We start from the raw sequence: 21691 nt of genomic DNA, 5'->3' as shown, positions 1-21691 counted from the left end.
AACAGCTGAGCTTCAGGCTGGCCATCTCATCGTTACGGCCCTGGTAGAGAAAACCTTGGGGACATGGTGCCATGGGGACATCTGGATGGATACCCCTGAGGATGTTGACTCTGCAGTGCCTACACCCTTGGTCTTACAGAAGTACCCCACCTCTTCCCTAATGAGTCACCTCTGTTAGGTTAGAAGGTGCTAGAGATGCTGCTACCCAACCCCCACCACCTCGCAGACAACTGTCCCCACTACTCTTGGCTGCAAGGTTTATAGCCAGGATTAAATTCTAGCAAAACCTGGCTGTGGATGTGCAAGGGAGAAGACTGGACACCCAAAATGTAAGCATTATGTAAGTATATTCTGGCAGGGGTTGGGCAAGCCTTACTGGGATTTTGAGAGAGCTTGATCAAGGACTAAATTCTCCAACTAAAAGAAAAAATTCAAGTTGATAAAAATAATCCAGCAACAAGTTGTTTATAAGGAACACACCTAAAACATAAAGACACAGTTTGAAAGTAAAGAACCAAGATGGCAGCATAGGTAAACACCTGTACTCACCGCTTCCCATAACCACATCAAAATTACAATTAAAATACAGAACAACCATCATTCAGAACCGCCTGAAAGCTGGCTGAATGAAAGTCCTACAACTAGAGAAGTAAAGAAGAAAGCACACTGAGACTGGTAGGACGTGCGAAGGCGCAGAACGGGCTGTTCAGGCATCCCTGTGGGCTGTTTTTCAAATCAGGAGGGAGAGCACCTCTGTGGAGGCTGCCAGAGAGGACAAAGGGTCTCAGTCCCATACCAGACCCATAGCCCAGGGTCTCAGAGCTGGGGAAGAGAAGTCCCCACAACCACAGGCTGTAAAAGCCAGTGAGGATTGTGGCTGAGTGACTAGAAGGTGGCTGGAATCCCAGGTATTCCTCTTCAAGGGCCCACATACAAACTTACATGGTCTGGCTTCCTCTGAGCTCCAGGACTGGGGGACTCAGACACATACAGCATTGGGGCAGGAACTTGGGGCAGCTTTCTCCAAGACGGGGGTGCTTGCAGGGGTCATTGTTTCTGTGCTGGGACCTTCCATTTCTCGGGGCTGACTGGCAGCCATATCAGCATGGCCCACACTGTTTGCTCCGCCCTGGGGATTACTTGAGACTCCACCCCATCCAATTTGCAGCCCCACCCAAGCTGTTTGAAGCAGGTGTTCCATATGAATGGCCTGTTCTGGCTCAGGCTTCAGAGCTAAAATTTCTCAAACAAGCTGCAGCTGGTGACAGTGTGCCCCAAACCTATCAATAAAAGCCCCAAGACCCAGCACTAGCACCAGCCTGCCTTGCTTCACAGCTGGGCCTCGTCTGGGCACTTCCAAGCCCAATACAAATAGCAAATAGCAACCCTCTGCAGATCCCTCTGTAGCACCTGTGAGGTGGCCCCAGCCAGTGGCAAACTTTGTACCATCCTGGAGGCCCTAGAGCCAGTGTACCCGGTGAACAGCCTCAGACCATGCCAGATTACAACTCTACACATCCATAAGTGGCAAACTCAAGAGGCAGACTCAGTGAGCACCAAAGCTCCACCGAAACAAGTCCTGCTCCATAGGGGTGTCTCCTGCACAGCAGTTCTCCCACTGTAGTCACAGCTGGTCCTCACAGCCAATTGGCCTGGAGGTCAACTCCTCCCAGTGATGCCAACAGCAATTAAGGTTCAACTACAAGACTGTGCACCCAGGGGTGCACCCAGAGTGCCCAGCTCTGGGTTCAATTCCCAGTCAGGGCACATACCTAGATTGAGGATTTGGTCTGGGAGCATACAGGGGGCAACAGATGAATGTTTCTCTCTCTCCCTTCATCTCTCTTTAAAATCAATAAAACATAACCTCAGGTGAGGATAAAAAAAATCTGGCTTGTAAATAGGAAGGTAGATTAATGAACTATAAGAAGGGAAATTAGATATACAAAATATAAAACAGACAAAAACTTGGATTCTATGGCTTTGGAAAGGTAAAATTTGCAATTTGGTAAAGTGACAGTAGGGGGCAGCAGATTCCAAATGTGATATTTCTGTCTATTAGAGCTGAAAGGCTTTATGAAGATTATCAAATATAATACTCTGTCCTCGTATGCAATACATGTGTTCAAATGTTTACTTGTGGCCTCATGTGTAACACACGTGTTCAGTAGAAAAAAATACTCCATTATGAGGATGAATAAGCTGAGGACTAGAAAATTTATATTATTTGTGGAGGGACACAGGTAGTGTCAGAGCCGGGACTCAAATCCCACTCTTGATTCTACTTTTTTTAAAAAAATATTTTTATTGATTTCAGAGAGGAAGTGAGAGGGAGCGAGAGATAGAAACACAAATGATGAAAGAGAATCATTGGTCGGCTGCCTCCTGCACACCCCACACTGGGGATCAAGCCCACAACCCGGGCATGTGCCCTGACCAGGAATCAAACCATGACCTACTGGTTCATAGGTAGACACTCAACCACTGAGCCATGCCAGCTGGGCTTGATTCTACTTTAATTGGCCACTTTCAAAGAGGAAATATAGATGAAATTGTCAGCTTTTCAATCTTTTTCCTCAATAATTATATTTCTTTTTTCTTAAATGACAAGATTTGATGGAACCTAGGATTGATTCAGTTTTGATTTTCAGAAATGAAGGTTATGGTTGAGCTGGGTTTAAACTGCACTAGAAATAGTTTTTCTGTAGTTGAGTGTTAGAATGCCAGAACTGAAGTTACATTGTAGGTTCTTAGATCCTGGAGACTATAGCATTCCAATCCTTCCAACCCTACACACACACACACACACACACACACACACGACCTCTTCCTGTGTACACACAGTCCCCATATTCTTTAGGAAGCAAAGCTGCAACAAGGATATTGGTGACGTCAGAGGAAGATGTAAATCTCACTAGGGGCCTCCCTAGGGTTATCCTTGCCATTGTTTAAGGCAGTTTTACTTCCACCTGGGGCTGTAACAAATGGGTTTCGAGCTTCTGAGGCAGAAAAATAGGAGAACTAAAGAAAAATTAAAAATGGATTTTTTTTTCAGGGGGAAGACAAAATAAACTGCCAGCTACTGGTAAACTAATCATGAACCAGTAGAGTAAAAGCATGTTCAAAATAAGAAATAAGGGAGAAAAGCCTCCCTCTTTTCCCACTGTAAACCTTTCCCACTCCTTGCTGCCTTGGAGCCTCTCTCTGCCAAAACGCAAGTGATGTGGCTGATTCCACTGCGGTAGCAGGCAAGCTCTTGACTGGCCTCTGCTTGTGCTAATCTGGTCGTCTTCGCTGATTCCCACAACTCGCCCCGCCTTCAGCTATTGTGTGGCCGATCGGAGTTTGGAACCAAGACCCATCTGACCCAAGCCCATGCTTCTTGCACTGTGCCACTTGTCTGTTTTGGGAGCCTGAGCCACAAGTAGACACCAATGAGAGGCATAGGCCTTTGATTTGGCATAGTTTATTATATTAGTATGCATATAAAACCATGTAAATGCCACGAAGTATCCCATTTATGCTCCAAAATAACCAACAGATAGTCTGTGACGTTCCAGCACCCTCGCTATTATAATATTTATATTTTTCACAGAAAGTTATAATCATACAGGTAAGATTATAATACATTATTTAGAGAAAGGATGTTTTTGGGTCCACAAGTGTAGATAAAAACAAACAAACATACATATTTTCCTCTTTGGCAAAAGAGGTGAAATCCTCCACAGTGATCTCACGAAGCAAACTCAAATAAAAGCCACTGGAGATGAGGTACAGCTGAGGTCTGGGCTCATGGGGAATTAGACACGTACTTCGGAAAAGTGTTCCTTACAAAATCAGTTCAGTTCCCAACCACCTCAGCATAACGAGGTTTACTTAGATTCGGCCTCGGTCACTTCTGTAAGAACACACAGAGTACAATGTGCTCTTTCTGGAAAAGAGAAAAAAGGCATGAAGAGTGTGGGTGTCTGGCCTCAGCAATATTTTTACTCTGAGGTACAAAAGCACCCGACACAGTGATTCAGACGGGAATTGCTGTGCCACCTTCATTTCGTTGGGAGAGCCAGCCCTCTGGGTTGCTGCTAGTCTCAGCATCTGGCTTTGCAGGTAGTTTGTAAAGGTGGATGTGCATGTGAAAGCCAGCCTCTGCCAGGTCTGACCTGAGGAAGAAGCAGAGTGTGATGAAGGCCAGTTCCTCTGGGATGCAGGTATCTGGGGCAGGGCAGGGAGGTCCCCTGAGGCAGAGGCCTGCCCAGTGCAGGCCCAGACCCGCCACTGCACATCCCCACCTGAACCCAAATCTAAAGGACCAGCAGTTGCTGAGGTGGTTGTGTGTGTGTGTGTGTGTGTGTGTAATCTACAATCATAATTGTTAACAACCACCCTGGTGTGCTTTTCATGCTTCAAGTAATTTAATTCCTTCCAGGAGAAGAATGCTAACAATGCTTTTAGTTCTAGTTATCAAAGGAAAGGAAATGAGACACAATAACAAGATTAAGTTTAAACAGCCCCGCTGCTAACACAGTATCAGAGGAAATATCTTTAAAAAGTGAACACAGTATTATATACGTTTTTGCAACAGCTGCATTCTCCCGCTTAACCTTGTGCAGAACTCAAATCCGATAAAGCGAACTTAAGTTACTTTCACTCTTGTTAAATACAACTCTGTACAGACTGCACATTGCACACCAGAGCAGCTCAATATCACAGTTAGAGACATGAAAATGCCGACTAAAAATTTTCATGTCTAACAAAAATGTTTCTAGCCTAACAAAACCCAACAGACTCGTGCCCAAAGGGTCAGAACAAAACCAACTGCACAACTTTGTAAACAGTATGAGAGGTGGTCGCTGGGACTCCACCGCAGGATCCTATTAAATCACACAATCACACCTACACTCACACTCACACACACACTCACAATCACATACACTCACACACACACAGTCACACACACAGCTCCCTTCCTCCAGCGCCGCGCACAGCCCAGTGCTCAGTACCACAGCAGGCTTTTCACATTGTGTTCACAGCAGAGCGGTCACGGCCGTCTGGTTGAGGGGTTTGAGGCAGTCTCGGGGGGCTGAGTAAGCATCATGCGTGGGGGGCTGGCAGTCGGGCTGTGCACACTCCGCGGATAAGCAGCCCCCGGCTTTGGGCTGATCGTAGCCGGGGTCGGGGCCGGTGAGCACCGGGCTCTGTGGACTTTGATAGCCCAGGTTCGTGGCGCCCTCTCCGGCGGCGGGGGCTGCAGAGAAGTTGCCAGAAGACAGGGAGTGCTTGTGCGTGGGCACGCGGTAGCCGCTCTGCGCCGAGAAGGTGTGTGCGCGGGCCAGGTGCCGCTCCACGATGGGCGTGGCGTACTCGGGCTCGGGGTTGGTCAAGGGCAGCGCGTACTCGTGGCTGCCGGGGAGAGGGCAGCGGTAGTGGCTGCTGGCCTCGGCCTCCTGGGCCTCGGTGTCCATGGGCCGGAAGGTGGAGCCCTTCCTCGTGACCGTCCCAGTGCCGATCATGACAGGCAGCTGGTAATCTGAAAGCAGAAGAGCAGAAGACACGTCACGGGTGCGCCACATGGGCGCACGCATGGGCAAGGCAGCTGTTTGCAGGGGAGGGTGCTCTGCTCAACCTACTATCTACTGAGAGCCTGGGGCCAGGCAGGATGAGGGAGGCCAAGAGGTACAAGGCACAGGTGGAGTTTGGTTGGGGAGATGCTCATCTTTGCCCCTGAGGCATCTCCGACAACCTTCCCACTGGCACCTCGCAGACTTTGATATACACTGAGTGGCCAGATTATTATGACTGGCCAGATTATTATGACCACCCCATCAGTAGAATGAAGTGAATTAGTTATGCAAATAATAATAATAATAATAATAATAAAACCTTGAGAGTATTTGCTTAGGAAGTTTTCAATATTCAGTATTTGTGGAAGTGTCAATGAAGAACTGATGGGGTGGTCATAATAATCTGGCCACTCAGTGTGTACGTGCACCACCTGGGGACTTCCGGTTTAGTAGGCCTGGGGCGCGGCCTGAAAAGCTGCATTTCTACGGAGCGCCTGGTGCTGCTGATCCTCAGCACACACCCTGAGAAGTCAGAAGCTAGAGCAGCGCTGCTACTAGAGTGTGGTCTGGAGACGCCTGCATTATCTGAGCGCTGCCTGTGACAAATCTGCAGAGAGAGGGTCACACAAACTGAGAGCAAGTGTTTAGAAACCTACAGCAATTGGAGAGAGTCATTTTATGTCCCTTGAGTCTTATAAAAAAATTAGAGCTTTGTAAACTGTATGTCTTTTTGAAAACTTCCTTACAACTAATTCATATTGTATTTTGCAAAAGTATTAGTCCTGGATGGATTAGAAATTTTTTTTTAAAAAAAGCAAAAATTGGATCTTTCCCCACAGACAGTTTGAAAAGCTTAACTCCCAATGCTCGTTGGGGACACCCAGGCCATTCTAACACCGGACGGGTTTTTCATCTCTTCTCCCCTCTCCTCAAGGGCAGGAGCCGTACTTAACTCATCGTTAGTCCCTCTTTCCTAGTGCCTTAATCAAAACCTATAACAAAACAGATCAATTAAGTTTCCAGATTTCAGTGGTACTTCAGGGCCATTGCTTTGGGTGTCATTACAGCCCCTGCAGGTGTAAGAGCCTCCTCGGCTGAATGGGGCTCTTGAGAAATACCTCAGTGTCAGTTTGCAACTCTGTACAGAATGCAGAAAGCAAACTTCACGCATTACTAATTTAAATATGTGTGTGTATTTTTTATTGATTTCAGAAAGAGGAAGGGACAAGGGGAGAGAGATAGAAACATCAATGAGGAGAGAAAATCATCCATCGGCTGCCTCCTGCTCGCCCTCTACTGGGGATTGGGCACACAACTTGGGTGTGTGTGCTGACCCGGAATAGAACCATGACCTCCTGGTTCACGGGCCAACACTCAACCACTAGGCCATACCAGCTGGGCCACACATTACTGATTTAGAGGACTCCATCTAAACAGCAGGATTTTAGTCTTATTTTTCTCCTGGTCTCCCCTCTCCCAACAAGCAGAGGCCTGACACTTACCCGCCATATCCCTTGTGATGAGATCTAACTTTTGTGTCACCTCCTTCTCATTATCATAGCTGATGGTAAACTCAGCCGACTGATGTCTGGCAAAGGGATGTTTAATCTGCTTCCAACAGTCTGGAACGAAGATGACAGGAAATAAGGTGATAGCTTAGAAGTACAGCACACATTCTCCACTGCTCCATGACGTGTTCCTCCATGAGCCACAGGTCAGGCTGCCTTCTGCCGGCTGACCTTGTGATAAGCTCACAGGCACATGCTTCAGGTATGTGTGTTAGAAACAGCACACTGAGGCTGTTATATCCACAGCAAACACGATTCCAGCCATGCTTTCCACTGTGCCTTTAAAATGTCTCTGTGTGCCCATAGGTCCCATATCCTCCCAACGTTAGACCACCTGGTTTTCCATGGCATTTGTGACCCCAAGGAATCAACACAGCTGGCTGTTTAGACCCCGTGAAGGTGGAGTCCCAAGCTGTTTCTGAGATTCTCAGGGGCCCTGCCCATGGCCTTCTCTCTGGACTGCTGCCGACACATTGCTTGGGCATCTTGTGTCCTAAGGATTCTCTGAAACTCAAACACAAGCCCTGCCTAGTCCTTCCCCCGCTTTCCCAGAGAGCAAAACACAAGGGAAGCCTGCAGATGCTGAGTGCTGGACAGAGTTAAGGTCACAGCTCACAGATGGGGCTTTTATAACTTCTCCTTGATTACAGGCAATGTGTTGGCCTAAACTCCAGTGCCAAAAAGAAGGAGAAAGAATGTTGATAAATGATGGGATGAAGTTGAACAAAAGTAAAAGTAAACTGCTCTCTGAATTAAAAAGATAAGACACAATATATTCTTTCCTTATAAATTTGTTAGCTTAAAGGCTATAGATTTGATTTTATTTTAAAAGACCGAATGGTGCTTTTAATCAGCAGATCCTATCCCTGCCTCAAAGAATAAAATTGAAGATAGAAATTTCAACCCACCTGTTTTTTGGGCTTTAGCGGATGCATAAGGAGTTCCTTTCTTCTTCCTCCTAACAAGACAAAAAAATCCTACTGAAATGGTTTCTAAATGATAAGTACTGTTTATAAAATAATACTTGAAACTTTCCACCTCTAACCAACATGTTTGTAAAATACAAGTTAATATTTTATCTTGGAAGGAGTAATGTCTTTCTCCACATGAGCATCTGCAGGATAAACTTTTTGTTTTTGTGATTGTTTACATAAGTAGAGAAGAAATGTAAAGTCACGTACTTTCTAAGGACCGCAGGGATTCCAACAGACAGCAGGGCAAGGAGCAGCAGCGGAACAGCCATTGCGACCTTTGCTCCTAAGAGTGGAAGCAGCACATTACAACAGAAACGACCTGCAACCCCATTTCATGATCTAAAACTCAACCTTGATTTGAAAATTCTTCAAAGGGTTAATGCACGAGGAAATAAATGCATTTATGGACATTGGAAAGCAAGAAAAAAGAATTCAAAATTCTGGTTAAGGTTTAGGGAAATAAAAGTCATTCCCTCCCCCCTACTTCCAAAGCAGTTTTCTTCTTTTTAACTAATTTAATTTTTTTTCAGTTACAGTTGACATGCAATATTATATTAGTTTCAGGTGTAAAACATAGTGATTAGACACTTATATAACTTATTAGGTGATCACCCCTACAAGTGTAGTACCCATCTGACACCAACCATGTAGTTATTATAGCTATTTACATCCTCATGACTTTTTATGACTGACAATATGGAACTTTAATCCTTTCCCCTTTTACACCCATTCCCCAATCCCCCTCCCAGGAGTCTGTTTCTTTGCTTATTTTGTTGTTGTTTTCTTAGAGTCCACATATAAATGAAAAAACATGGTACTTGTCTTTCAATGTCTGACTTATTTCCCTTAGCATATTACCCTCTGGTCCATCCATGTTGTCACAAATGGCAAGATTTCATTCTGAAAGGGAGTTTTCAATGTTCTTTGGGGATTAACATCTGAGCTTGTTGCTTGGTCCATATTAGACTCCCAAAGTGAGAACTGAGGGGAAGGTTTAAAGCTGTCCCGCCCAGCCAGGAGCTATTCAGGCAGATAAAGAATTCAGCCTCGTGGAGCTGCTCCCTCGGCTCAAGCAGCCAGTTCCCCCTGATAGTGGGCAGTTGGGACCTGGACCCTAACAGAGGCCTGGGGACCTGGGCTTCTCATTACCAGAGCTTTGGACCGAAAGGAAATACTAGTATACCCTGCTGGCCTCAAACAGCAGTTCCGCCCTGCTGCACGAAACAGCAGACCATGTCTTCCTACAACTCTTTCTGCTTTAAAAAAGGAGGCCACTTTACCAGGCACTGTAGCAGGCCCCAAGCTTGCAGGAAGTATACTAACTACACATAAGGAGAAGTATTTGTTCTTCACCCTTCTCTACCTGTGACCCCTGGGAAGAAAACACAGAGACAACCAGGAGTGGAAAAGTGTTGTTCATGCAAGAAAGGATAAGGAACTTAGAAATTTACAGAAATATCTGTGGTGTTTTTTATAAAAGTAAAAATTTGGGAAAAATTTAACAACTTAAACATCTAACAATAAGGGAATGGTTAACTAAATAATGGGATTTCCATATGAAAAGATACTATTAAAGATACTAATAATTGTGCTTTTCAACTACTTAATAACATTGAAAATGCTCATAATACCATGTTGAGTGAAAAATATATGCTACAAAACAATATATGTTGTGCTGTCATTTTGTCTCAAAGTTATAAATATAAGTATAATTGATTTGATATAGTGGAATTTGGTGATTATGGAAGCTGATTCATAGCATTTATATTTATATTATTTTTTTCTCTAATCTTTCCAAATTTTATAAAATTAATATACAAATTATTTTATATACTGAAAAAAGAAATGTCCTTTTAATGTTCATTACTTGAATAAATTATATACACTTATATGTTTAGAATTCAAAAAGTATATAAAGGTATAGAATGAATGTATCTCCTACCTCTATTTCTCCTCCACAAAAAGCCAAATTATGTTTCCTGACACTGTTCCAGAAATACTAGAATAAGTATATTCATCTTTATTTTTCCTTTTTTACACACATATTAGAGTGCTAGATAGACTGTTCTATACCTTGCTTATTTATTTTAGTTGTCAATTTATCTCAGAGAACTTTCTAGATTACTAACACATTTTTTTTTATATTTTATTGATTTTTTACAGAGAGGAAGGGAGAGAGATAGAGAGTTAGAAACATCGATGAGAGAGAAACATCGATCAGCTGCCTCCTGCACATCTCCCACTGGGGATGTGCCCGCAACCCAGGTACATGCCCTTGACCGGAATCGAACCCGGGACCCTTCAGTCCGCAGGCCGACGCTCCATCCACTGAGCCAAACCGGTTTCGGCACTAACACATTTTTTTTCATGGCTAAAGAGTATACTGTTGCATGGATTTATTATTTTTCCATAAAATGTTTACCTAGCATTTGAAGGGCAAACACTAACTTTTCTACTTACAATACCACAATGAGTAGTTGTAGACATACATCATTTACACATGTGCCGATATCTCTGAAACATCTGCTTCCAGTCATTTATATGACAAAGAAAAGAAATTCTGTTGAAGCTACTGTAACATTGGATGGAGTACCAGCTATACTCCTGAGGAAATCACAAAACAGTAAGTGCTCTACCTGTGGACATTTCTCCAGAAGGGATGAGTTTTGTGATTGTCTCGTCTTCTCTTTCCGTTGAATTGGAACTGGTTTTGCGCCACACCAATGAATCATTGTTTCCTGAGAGAGAAGAGATATTGGAAAAACCACATAAGTAACAACAATTTGGGAAAGGAGATGGCCAGAATCTTACTAACCCACCGAGACTTCTACCTTGTGTAATCGGGCAACCAATGAGCTCCACCTTCAAGGCAATCCCCTGGTTCCACGTCTGGGGGATGACCCGCAGGTATCTGGCCACGATGGGAGGGATGAAATTGTTTATCACTGGATCCCGAAAATTAAAGTTGCCCGGAAACACCTGTGGAAACAGGTAACCTTCTCCTGAAGATTCTATTCGTCAGATTTTAGATCTTTATCAACCCATTCAGACCTGGTTACAGGATTCCATGTCTTGCTTTTTTTTTTTTTTTAAGACACTCTTGATATCAAAGATACAAGGTTCTGCCAAGACCGGTTTGGCTCAGTGGATAGAGCGTCGGGCTGCGGACTGAAAGGTCCCAGGTTTGATTCCGGTCAAGGGCATGTACCTTGGTTGCGGGCACATCCCCAGTAGGAGATGTGCAGGAGGCAGCTGATCGATGTTTCTCTCTCATCGATGTTTCTAACTCTCTATCTCTCTCCCTTCCTCTCTGTAAAAAACCAATAAAAATATATTTTTAAAAAAAATGATACAAGGTTCTGCAAAGAAAGGCCAAGTTGCCTAACTAACCTGGTACTGAGAACCTGTTTTCTGGAAGCATGCTGATGAAACAGTTGGAGGCTTGATCTCCTGCTCAGTTCTTTCCTCCAAAGTTTCTCTTACCTTTTTTTCATTATTCACAGTTCCTTTGTAGGTCCGCCACTTGGAGTTGTTGGTTTTGAAGTTCATCATTAAACTCTTAATATAAAAGTTGAAATTTGGATGTGTGGATTCTGTGGTCCTAATTCCTTGTAAAAAAATATATTATTTATAAATTAGTTTTAAAAATACATTACATACAGCATGTATTTTAACTTCAGGTTTCTTTTTCCCCCACTCATGTGAAATCTCAAATCATTTCACCGGCCAACGTTTCTTATTTGCATTTAGAAACCTGATCACAGATGAGTGTTTTCATACTGATATGCCATAAAAAGTATCACCACTGAGGTATCAGCTCTCTGGTCCATACATTCGTATTTACAAACCCACATGCAGGTTCTTCCACCGAGACAATGTGGAGATTAAGACGTAGCAGACTTTGAGGCATCTATTTAATCAGAAACATAACTGCAACCCCAAGTCGTTTTGCAGCTGTGAAACTGCACTTGTGTCAGTACCTGTTATTCTCTTCTCCTCTCCCAAATCTATTTCCAGCCACTCTTGCTTGTGTTTCTTGCTGCTGTCCCCCGAAGACCATGATGGGCCTTGGTCCTGACGTCGGGCTTGGCCGGAAGACCAATGAGCTTGTTCTCTGGACTCATCGACCCACTGCCAAGAATCTCTGATTTGCCCATCTGTTTCCAAACTTAAGGATGTGCTGCAACCTAGGAGAAAAGAGCACTGAAATATTTCAGATAGACAACCCAGCAATAGTCAGTTGTTTTACTTCCATTGTGATAGCAAATCAATTATTCAATTGCTAGTATTTTAATGACTCAGTCTGCATTTGACTCCCTTGTACTACATATCTTGAAATTGTTGCTGCTTTTGTTTTCAATGGACCTTATTGAAGTCACATTCCCTATAGGTGCCATCTCTTTGTCCCTAGTGTAGACTTCCCTTTCTGACCTAAATTCATCCTGATTTTAACAAAGCGCCAGGGGCCTTAAAGGCTTAAAATACTGAGCTTCTTGTCTATTCCACTCTCTGTACCTTGAAGAGCAGGTACGTCAACTGCTCTGAAGATCAGTAAATTGAACCTGACATCCACCCTTTGGACCTTCGCTATACCATGTCCAAGGCCATGTGGAGGTGTCAAGTAAAGGCCGCACCCCTCTTCCTGGACAAGGAAGACATCATATTGTTCTTCTTAAAATATCCCACTTTATGAGAGGGGGAATATTACACAGACTATCTTACACAATGGAGGGGACAAAAGCCTTTATTTTATATACTCATGTTCGATAACTTAAATTCAAGAAACCTACCAACCAAATTGTATTACTTAAAAGCTTTTCTGGCCCTGGCCGGGTAGCTTAGTTGGTCTGAGTGTTGTCCGATATGTCAAGGTGCAGGTTCAATCCCTGGTCAGGGCATATAAAGGAAGCGACCAATGAATGCATAAATAAGTGGAACAAAAAATAGACCTCTCTCTCAAAAAAAATTTTTTTTAAAGCAATTTCTGTTAAAATCGAACATGGAATTTCCTTGACCGGAATCGAACCTGGGACCCTTGAGTCCACAGGCCGACGCTCTATCCACTGAGCCAAACCGGTTCGGCTATCTTAACGTAAATGTCATTTCAAATTTTCATTCTTTTTTGGCAAAAGTTTGAAAGAGCTTAGATTATAAAGAAAAATATTTTCTGCTTAACATTAATATTAATTGGGCTTATTGTCTTGTGTGTTTTTAAGTCACAGCATACTTGGTGATGTGTGACCTGAGGGGGGGAGGGTGCGGGGAGGACGGGACAAAATCCTTTAAACTGTATCATCTGAGGGATATGGAAGAATAAACTACCATGAGGAATTGAAAATATCAAATTCTTAAGAAAAGCATGATCCTTACCGTTGGGGGCAAACAGAAATCGCTTGTCTGACAGGGAACCACTGAAATAGTAAACACAAACAGAGGGAGTGAGCTGCTTACCTGACTCTTAATGACTGGTACAGCGCTATAGCACAGGGCTCACAGAGCCTCCCCACACCCCGTGTGATCGGCACAGCCCCCAGCAAGGCTACTGTTATCAGCCTCATCACTGGCATTCAGTATCAGGCCCAGCAAAGGTAAGCAACTTTCCTAAATTCACATAGGTGACAAGAGAGCAGGACTCTGAGACACTGCTTATGAATAAAAATCATTGGATTTGAGAAGAAATGCACAGATACAGAGTTTCAGAAACAACCTTAAATCCCAGATCCTATATAATAAAAGCCTAATATACTAAGTGTCCGATCTTCGACCAGTCACTGACCACCAGGGGGCAGACACTCCGATCGGTAGTTTAGCTTGCTGTTGGGTCTGCCCTGATTGGGACTGGGAGAGACAGGTCAGACATGCCCTGGAGCCCTCCCACGGTCCCTCCCTGGCCCCAACTGTGCACCAGTGGGGTTCCTCTGCCTGGCCTGTACCCTCTCACAATCCGGGTTCCCTCAGGGAATGTTGGAGAGCCGGTTTTGGCCCCATCCCCACAGGCCAGGCCAAGGGACCCCACTGGTGCATGAATCCATGCACTGGGCCTCTAGTTAATTAACACATTGTGGACGGATCATGAGAATTCTCGATTCTTATTACACAGTGTTTTACAAAATATCATACTTTAAAAAGATATTAGCTTGTAAGAACATGTAATAAATAACTTCAACATGCAATGGGTACTTAATTTTAAAGTGTGCCATTAACATTTATGTAAAACGTTTTCTGTAATTGTTTAATAGAAACTTACCTGGGTAAAGCTAGCAATAAAACTACTGGTTAATATATGATGACAGAGACAGAATCACTGCCCTGAATACTTCCTTTGATTTAGCAGTCACCGTAAATGTCCCACTCACTGTCAACAATCAAAGACCATAGCGAGAAGTGAAGAAGCCTGGCCACTTTTAGGAGAACAGCACGCCATTTGCTAGCTGCCTTCTCTACAGACTTTTCTACCCCTTTCCTTAGGGGTCCTGTCCCAGTATGTTGTTCTGAACAGCCTCAACCCAGTCTCTCTGATCACACTGTCGCAACCAGCACCAAGCCATGAAGCAGCGCCTGCTTTTGGACGACAAGGTACAGCTGTCACTGAGAGAAAATTCAAAGCATTTCACTGACTGGCCTGAACTGGCCCTCAATGCTCTAACACAGCCCTCCAGCTCATCAGCATTCATCTCTGGGCCTCCGGAGTCCTGCTGCCCTACAGCCTGTATTAATCTCATGGGAGGACTTATTAAATCAGCCTTGTTCTGTACTTGCCTTCTTCGGAAGAGAAGAGATTTCTAAGACCTCACACCATATTTAACTTTCTAAAAATCCATCACCAACTCAATGGTGTAAAAATACATAGAACCAATAGAAAATCTGGAACTCTCAAGATTAATCTTATGTACATAGTACTTACTATATTAGATACTAGAAGGAAACACAAAAAGGTCGATGTCGCCAACCCTGCCTGGCTCAGTGGTTGAGCGTCAACCTATGATCCAGGAGATCATGGTTCCATTCCCAGTCAGGGCACATGCCCGGGTTGCGGGCTCGATCCCCAGTGTGGGGTGTGAAGGAGGCAGCCAATCAATGATTCTCTCTCATCATTGATGTTTCTATTTCTCTCTGCCTTTCCCTTCCTCTCTGATCAATAAAAATATTTTTTTAAAAGGTAGATGTCACTGTGTGTGACATTATTTTACAATCTGAGAATATGAGTTATATTTTAAATGTTTAACTCTGAATTATACATGGCAATATTGGCCAGAGAGTATGGAACTGTGAAATCCACAGAGAACTCCAAAATAGTTAGGCAAGAGCATGAGTACCTTCCCATCAATGTTTTTCTTAGAAGTAACAGGTAGTCAAACTCTCCGGATTAATATTCTCTTTCATATTCTTTGTCCACCCTCAGGCAGAGACTCCATCAACCCAGGTATTCTACATTAGGGTCTATTATAATCGCTGTACCGAATGAAATGCAGGCACCATTCATTTCTCATATGAGAAAACTCAGACCCAGTTGGGTCAGGGACTTGACTAAGTTCACATTCGGTGGCAAAGCTGGGAGGAGGACCCAGCTCTCCTGACTTTTAAAAAAAGATGCACAATGTTGTCTTTCATACTTACATTTTTATTAAGAGTTATTTAGAGCCTTTCATTGACTGATTTTCCCGTCTTCGCTCATGTTCCCGCACTAAGTATTTCACTTGAAATACGGCCCAAATAAACCCAAACGATACTGCTGCCAGCCTACACTTGTTCCCACTGCCGGGAAACATTAAGATTTTGCTGCTGTTGTTGAAAAAGAGAAGTTACGGCAAGAAGGGTAACTTTGGAGTGACCCCTGAGAAGAAGATGCCAGGGAAGGCTCAGCTTCTAACAGCTCCTTCCTCACTTTCCTCCATTATCCCTGGGAATGGTTTTTCCCATTGCACTCTGTTGAACTAATTGAATATGACCAATTAGAGAATTCCATGGGTAAGTGTCCTCTTTTAAAAAAGAAAATGCCCTCAGGATGTGGGGGTTTGGAGGTTTTCACAGATTAGGGTGAATGTATTCAATCAGATTCCAGGAACTGCCAGCCTTCCCAGCGGGCTACAGAAGCAATCAAGAATAGTCTGATGTAAACAGAAAGACAAGCCTTCCCGGCCTCTGGTTGGAGCCATCCTCCTCTTGTGAAGTCAGCGCCTCTTCCTGATTCCATTCTGGTCTCCCCAGATCCAGGAAGTAACCTGACCCCGGATGAACCCCAAAAAAGCCCTGGATATTTACTCTAGGGGCTCTTTCTTCCTCAGCTGCAGTGCTTCCTTCTGTGTTTTTTCCTGAACACCAAACAATCATGTGTGGGAACAGAAGTTCAATGACCGCATGTACACTGGTTCCCCAACAGCAAACCAGCACAGATAAAAACAAGTGCTCCCTGAAGATTTGGGAATCTAAATGAATGAAAAAGACTATTGGCCTACAGCTCACTCCTCTCCTAGTGCAAAAAGTCAGTGCAAAATCAGAGCTAGAAGGAAGAAGGGACCTTGATAGAATTCTGGATTTTCTATCTACTCACATCAGCATAAAAATAGGATTATCTCTTCAAATAATTATACAGACTGTGAAGCAAAATTTTCCCTAATCCCTTAATGGTTCAGATTTTGGTACTCTTTTTTTTGCATTAAAGTTTAATTTCAAATTATATAAAGCAGCTTCACATGTATTAAGCTCAATTGATATCGCAGAAGTAATTGAGAACATAATGTTTACTATTATTCAGTGGTTTTAATAATTGTTATTCAAAAGTAAAAGAAAATCTTGTATTTGTACAAAAGAAGCATTCAAATATATGCAGACACAGGCAAGCAATTCCAAAAAAACAGATTTAAAGCCAAAGGCCAGTTCTTCATTCATGTTGAAGATGGCAGCCCTCAACAAACCTAGGCCACAGCCTGATGCCTTCCTGAGATAGCACTCTAGTATCAACAGAAAAACAACAACAACAACAACAAAAACAACATAAAAAGAAACAGATCCTCAAAAATCAGGGTCAAGCTAACATTTAAAGCTTCCAGGGAACAAGCTACCTCCTTTACTATAAATCAGGATATAATCTTAATGTTCCAAAGAGTTTGAGGCAAATACATTAAGTGAAAGCATATATGTGTATACATGTGTATGCATTAATACACATATAAAATTTCATTTGTATATAGTATATATGTATACACACATATGTACACACACATATACTAGTATATAAATATAAACTTTATTTATTTGAGTAAAGATTTTAGTTTCTAAAGGCATCTGTAAGCTTTTAGACCTTAACTTTAGCACAAATTTAGAACTAATTTGTCTTTGAATGTTTAGAAAATATGAAAAAAATACTGTGGGGCCTCTTTTGTAAAAAAAAAATCCCATCCATAGGGAAAAGCAAATGGGAAGGTCATGGCAGGCAGAGAATACAAATATAAGGAGGCGAGCCGGCCCATCTGAGCGCGCAGAGTGGCCGGGCCTTACTGGCTGACTACCTTTTATAGGTTACACGCAGCATTGCTTTCAATGCCTGTGAAAGTGTTGGCCTGGAACAACCTCTCCAGTTACCCCCACCTGCACCCCCAAACTCAGAACTGACAGTGGGATTTCTGCCTCTTCTCAGTCACCCACCAGCCAGCCTGCTGGACGTGAGTTGGATGTGACATGGTGTGCCAACGGCCACCACAACCCCTCTCTGGCATCTCTTCCCTGGTCTTGACTCTACTGCTGTGTCCCCCTAAGCCTTGGGCCTGCCTTCCATCAAACCCAAGGCTTGCCTTCTTCATGAAGGTACCTAACCAACTTCTCCCCTCACTTCAGTCACTGCTTCCCCTCCCCCACTGTAACAGAGTAAAACGCTGGGTCTCTGACTCCATCTTGTTCAAGCCTGTGTTGGTCCTGTAGCCTTTAAGCTAACAGCTCCTGCTTTGTCTAGCACACAGATATGCTAATCACTAGAGGAATTCTGCTTGATGCCTGAGTTTTAAAATCACAGCCCTCCTATTTCCCCTCCCCTTGACATCAAAGAAGCCTAAACTCTACTTTCTTAAGATGGATTTGAGGATTAGGTCTCCCATCTTCTCGGTTGGAGCCTTTTCAATCAATAAACCTTCCCTTACTCCAAACTAACATTTTCAGTTTTGGCCTTTTGAAGTGTTGGGCACATGGCCTTTGGACTGTAACTTAGTGAGTGTAGGCCAGCACCCCCAAATCCAGAAATCACTTTTTGTCTCAAAGTGTACTTGTGAGTTCACAAATTGGTTCTTTGAAACATAAAATAAATGTTCTTATAAAAACAATATTATCATTTGTGGTCAAGATCCTTATTTGACACACAATATTACTAAGCCATAATACATTCCAATAAAAAGTAGTAGTGTATCGTTGTAATTAGCTAGTTATTAATATCAGAAAAGGAACAAAGGGAAGGCCAGACATTATAAACACGGCATTGGGCAGCTTCACTAGGAAGCTGCAACTTTACACACCCCAGGGAACCACCAGTCCATTCCCTGCACATCCCTGGGGGAAGGGACTGGACAAAGGGGAAGATGGGTGCATGTGCAGTGAGTGGGGGTGATGTAGGGAAGGTGTCTGTCAGTCAAACCTGGGAACAGAGGTCACTGGCTCGAGTGGGCAGGGCCACTGCACGCCCAGGAAAATTTGGGAATCCATAGTCCTTCAGACAAAGGAGCTCACTCTCTTGGCTCTATGGTTCCTTTGGTTTTGCTCCTGCTTCCTGGCATTTGCCCGTGTTCCCTCCAAAGCCATGCGACCTGTGGACCCCACACACAATGGACTGATGGACTGCACTGGGGACACAAGCTAAGCCAGCCTGATGCAGATTGGACTATGTCCCAAGATGGAACGGAAACTCTTTACTCCTAGCTCTTTTGAAGCTACAGCTACACTTACTTCTACGGTGGGATGGAGGGAAATGGGACCTTGGAAACTCAGGGGTGTAATTCCACAGAAATAAAGCTTTGTATAATATCTCATCCTTCCATGTGATTTTTAAAAAAATATATTTTATTGATTTTTTTTTACAGGGAGGAAGGGAGAGGGATAGAGAGTTAGAAACATCGATGAGAGAGAAACATCGATCAGTTGCCTCCTGCACACCCCCTACTGGGGATGTGTCTGCAACCAAGGTACATGCCCTTGACCGGAATCGAACCTGGGACCCTTCAGTCCACAGGCCGATGCTCTATCCACTGAGCCAAACCCGATAGGGCATCCATGTGATTTTTAACCAGATAAGATAGTTCACAATCCATTGTGAGAATGGGATAGTAAAACATGATCATGTTCTTTCTGCATGCAAGAGGGGACTAGGGCCGAATGGCAGGGAGAGCTATGCACAAGCTAGCCAGTGGTCGAAGATGTAGGTCCTGACCTACTTTCGGATCCTGAAATGCCTATCACCTCTGTTTTGTGCTATATCCTCAGGACAACGAACATGTGACAACCTGTCAGAAATACCAGAGCCGCAGTCATGGGAAGACATTTCCAGGGGCAGGCAGAGTGAGGAAGAGAGATAAACACAGTGGCTTGAAGAGCACTTTTCCCTCACTAGGCATTCATCCAAGGGGAGCCTCCCTCTGGACCATTCCCACTGCCTGTTTACATGTGTGGACATCTGGTCCACAGTTGAGCCTATATTTAGTCCTAATAGCTCTAGTTTTCCATTCCAGAAGCTGAGGAAACCTGAAAGCATTAGAAGCTGAGGCTGAAACATTTAAAGTAATTGACATACATTTTTCTTATGAAGCTACTAAAAAAGCAGAGGATAATACCAAACAGAGAAGTAAACAATGTCAACAAAAGTCATTTTTCTTCACTTCTGAAGTATTATTCACCCTTAAAAGATTGTCTCTAGGAGTCTTCTGGGGAGTGCCATAATTCAGAATGGGTTTATTTCAGCTTCCTAGTTTCCCTTCAGTATCTTCGATAATATTGGAGATTACTAGTAACCAACAAATTCCTGAAACTGAGAAGACTAAAAAGGAATAAGTCTTTGTTCTCTCCAATAAAGTACCTGAGTAGAAGTACTCCTCTGCCCTGGGACTTCATATGTGTGCCATTTTAATGTACTTGTCAGCATAACCAGTGAGCTTTCTTATTATTGCATTTACCTTCCTCACAGACACTACTGTAACACTCACATCTTTTCCCCAGTTGACAAACCCTTGTCACATGTCTGCTGTTCTTTCAAAAATTGTGAGCTAATTATGCCTTGGGGTTACCTTCCACTCAAAACAAAAGGCAAAGAAAGTACTTACTCCCTTGAGAGCACACCATTGGCCAGGATTCCTTGGTATCGACTTAACCCTTTGTGCTTGAACACGCTGATCTGACCGCCCAGTTCATCTGCAATTATCCCTGCATGGATGGCCGCCTTGCACAATAAAGAGTTCTGAAACACAGCAACACTGTCACTCATGGCTTACTCAAGAATACATTTAAAATATACTGGGAGTTTTCCATTTTGTTAGAACTTGTGGTCAGGATCTCTAATTGACCCATGGCATTGCTTAACTATAATTCATTGAAATAAAAAGTAAAAGGGGGAGGGAAAAGTGTTAATATATCACTATATCAATGACATCAGAGTCACCATATGTAAGCTAACTAGGTTGGTAAGTAGGTAATTTACGTAGCAATGGTCCTCTCAATGAATAACACCTCCTGGTGGCCATGTCCTTGTGTAGTTACCTCCCACACTGACTCCCAACTGGCCATGCAGCTTGTTCTGTGCAGCTGCACATGTCAGTGAGGCCACTTTTGACCCTCTGGCTCCAGGTTACCTGCCACAAGACTGTAGCTGTAGGAGTGGTTCTAGGGCTAGGCAAAGGTAGTTAAAGAATGAACTCATCAGCAAATCAACGGGTTGTTATTTCAAGCCAGGAAGTTCTGGGGTGGCTAAAATAGATAGCTGTTCAGCAGAAATAGATAACTGATCAGAGTTTCTTACATTTGGTTTACCAGATGTACGTACTGAGGATCATTTGAGAAGGTGAACCTCCCCCACCATAGCTTTTACAATTGTTATTTTGGTCTTTGTTTCCTTTTACAATTGTTATTACAATTAATTTAGAGATTTAATTGTAATAACAATTAATTACAATTAAGTTTTTACAATTAATTCTATAATTAATTTAGAGACTTAAGAAGGCATAGAAAACAAAATAGTGATGCCAGAACACGAAGCAGCTGCCGTCTGGTGTGATGACCCTAGCAGGAGCACCTGCCTGGCTGCGTAGCCGGTGGCCCTGGGATTGAAACTGGCCTGCTGGACAGCGGGGCTGGAGGAAGGACTAGAACTTTTCAGCCGGTTGCCCAGGTCCTAGGATTCCATGAGCACAGTTCTGTGTGGGAGGATGATTAGGTAGATTGTAACCTATCTTGCAGGAGACTTCCTTGTTCGGAAACTCTCCCAGGAAGGCCCACATGACAAGGAGCTGAGCACAGCCTCCAGCCAAAACCGGGAAGAAACTGAGCTCCCCCATCTGGCAACCTGAATACTGCCAACACCATGTGAGCTTAGAAGCAAATCTTGCCCCAGTCAAGTCTC

At 43.5% G+C, this 21691-nt stretch overlaps 1 protein-coding gene across 2 annotated transcripts in view; it reads right to left on the bottom strand.

Moving 5' to 3' along the window:
* Positions 1-3438: 3438 nt before the first annotated feature.
* DCBLD1 (discoidin, CUB and LCCL domain containing 1) overlaps positions 3439-21691 on the bottom strand; it is a 39161-nt gene continuing 20908 nt past the window's right edge. The window contains exons 5-14 of one of the 2 annotated variants that reach the window (XM_014533746.1): positions 20400-20533; positions 13474-13514; positions 12084-12290; positions 11587-11711; positions 10923-11082; positions 10740-10841; positions 8311-8386; positions 8038-8087; positions 7064-7183; positions 3439-5527 (exon numbers count right to left, since the gene is read on the bottom strand). In XM_014533746.1, the coding sequence (XP_014389232.1) occupies positions 5025-5527; positions 7064-7183; positions 8038-8087; positions 8311-8386; positions 10740-10841; positions 10923-11082; positions 11587-11711; positions 12084-12290; positions 13474-13514; positions 20400-20533 (1518 nt within the window). In that variant the 3' untranslated portion in view covers positions 3439-5024. The remainder of the gene's footprint in view (positions 5528-7063; positions 7184-8037; positions 8088-8310; positions 8387-10739; positions 10842-10922; positions 11083-11586; positions 11712-12083; positions 12291-13473; positions 13515-20399; positions 20534-21691) is intronic. The other variant, XM_005858925.2, reaches the window with a different exon arrangement.

This window comes from Myotis brandtii, unplaced genomic scaffold (genome assembly GCF_000412655.1).
Source record: "Myotis brandtii unplaced genomic scaffold, ASM41265v1 scaffold123, whole genome shotgun sequence".
In the NCBI taxonomy this organism is placed as follows: Eukaryota; Metazoa; Chordata; class Mammalia; order Chiroptera; family Vespertilionidae; genus Myotis; species Myotis brandtii.
This window is presented reverse-complemented; position numbering and strand designations above follow the sequence as displayed.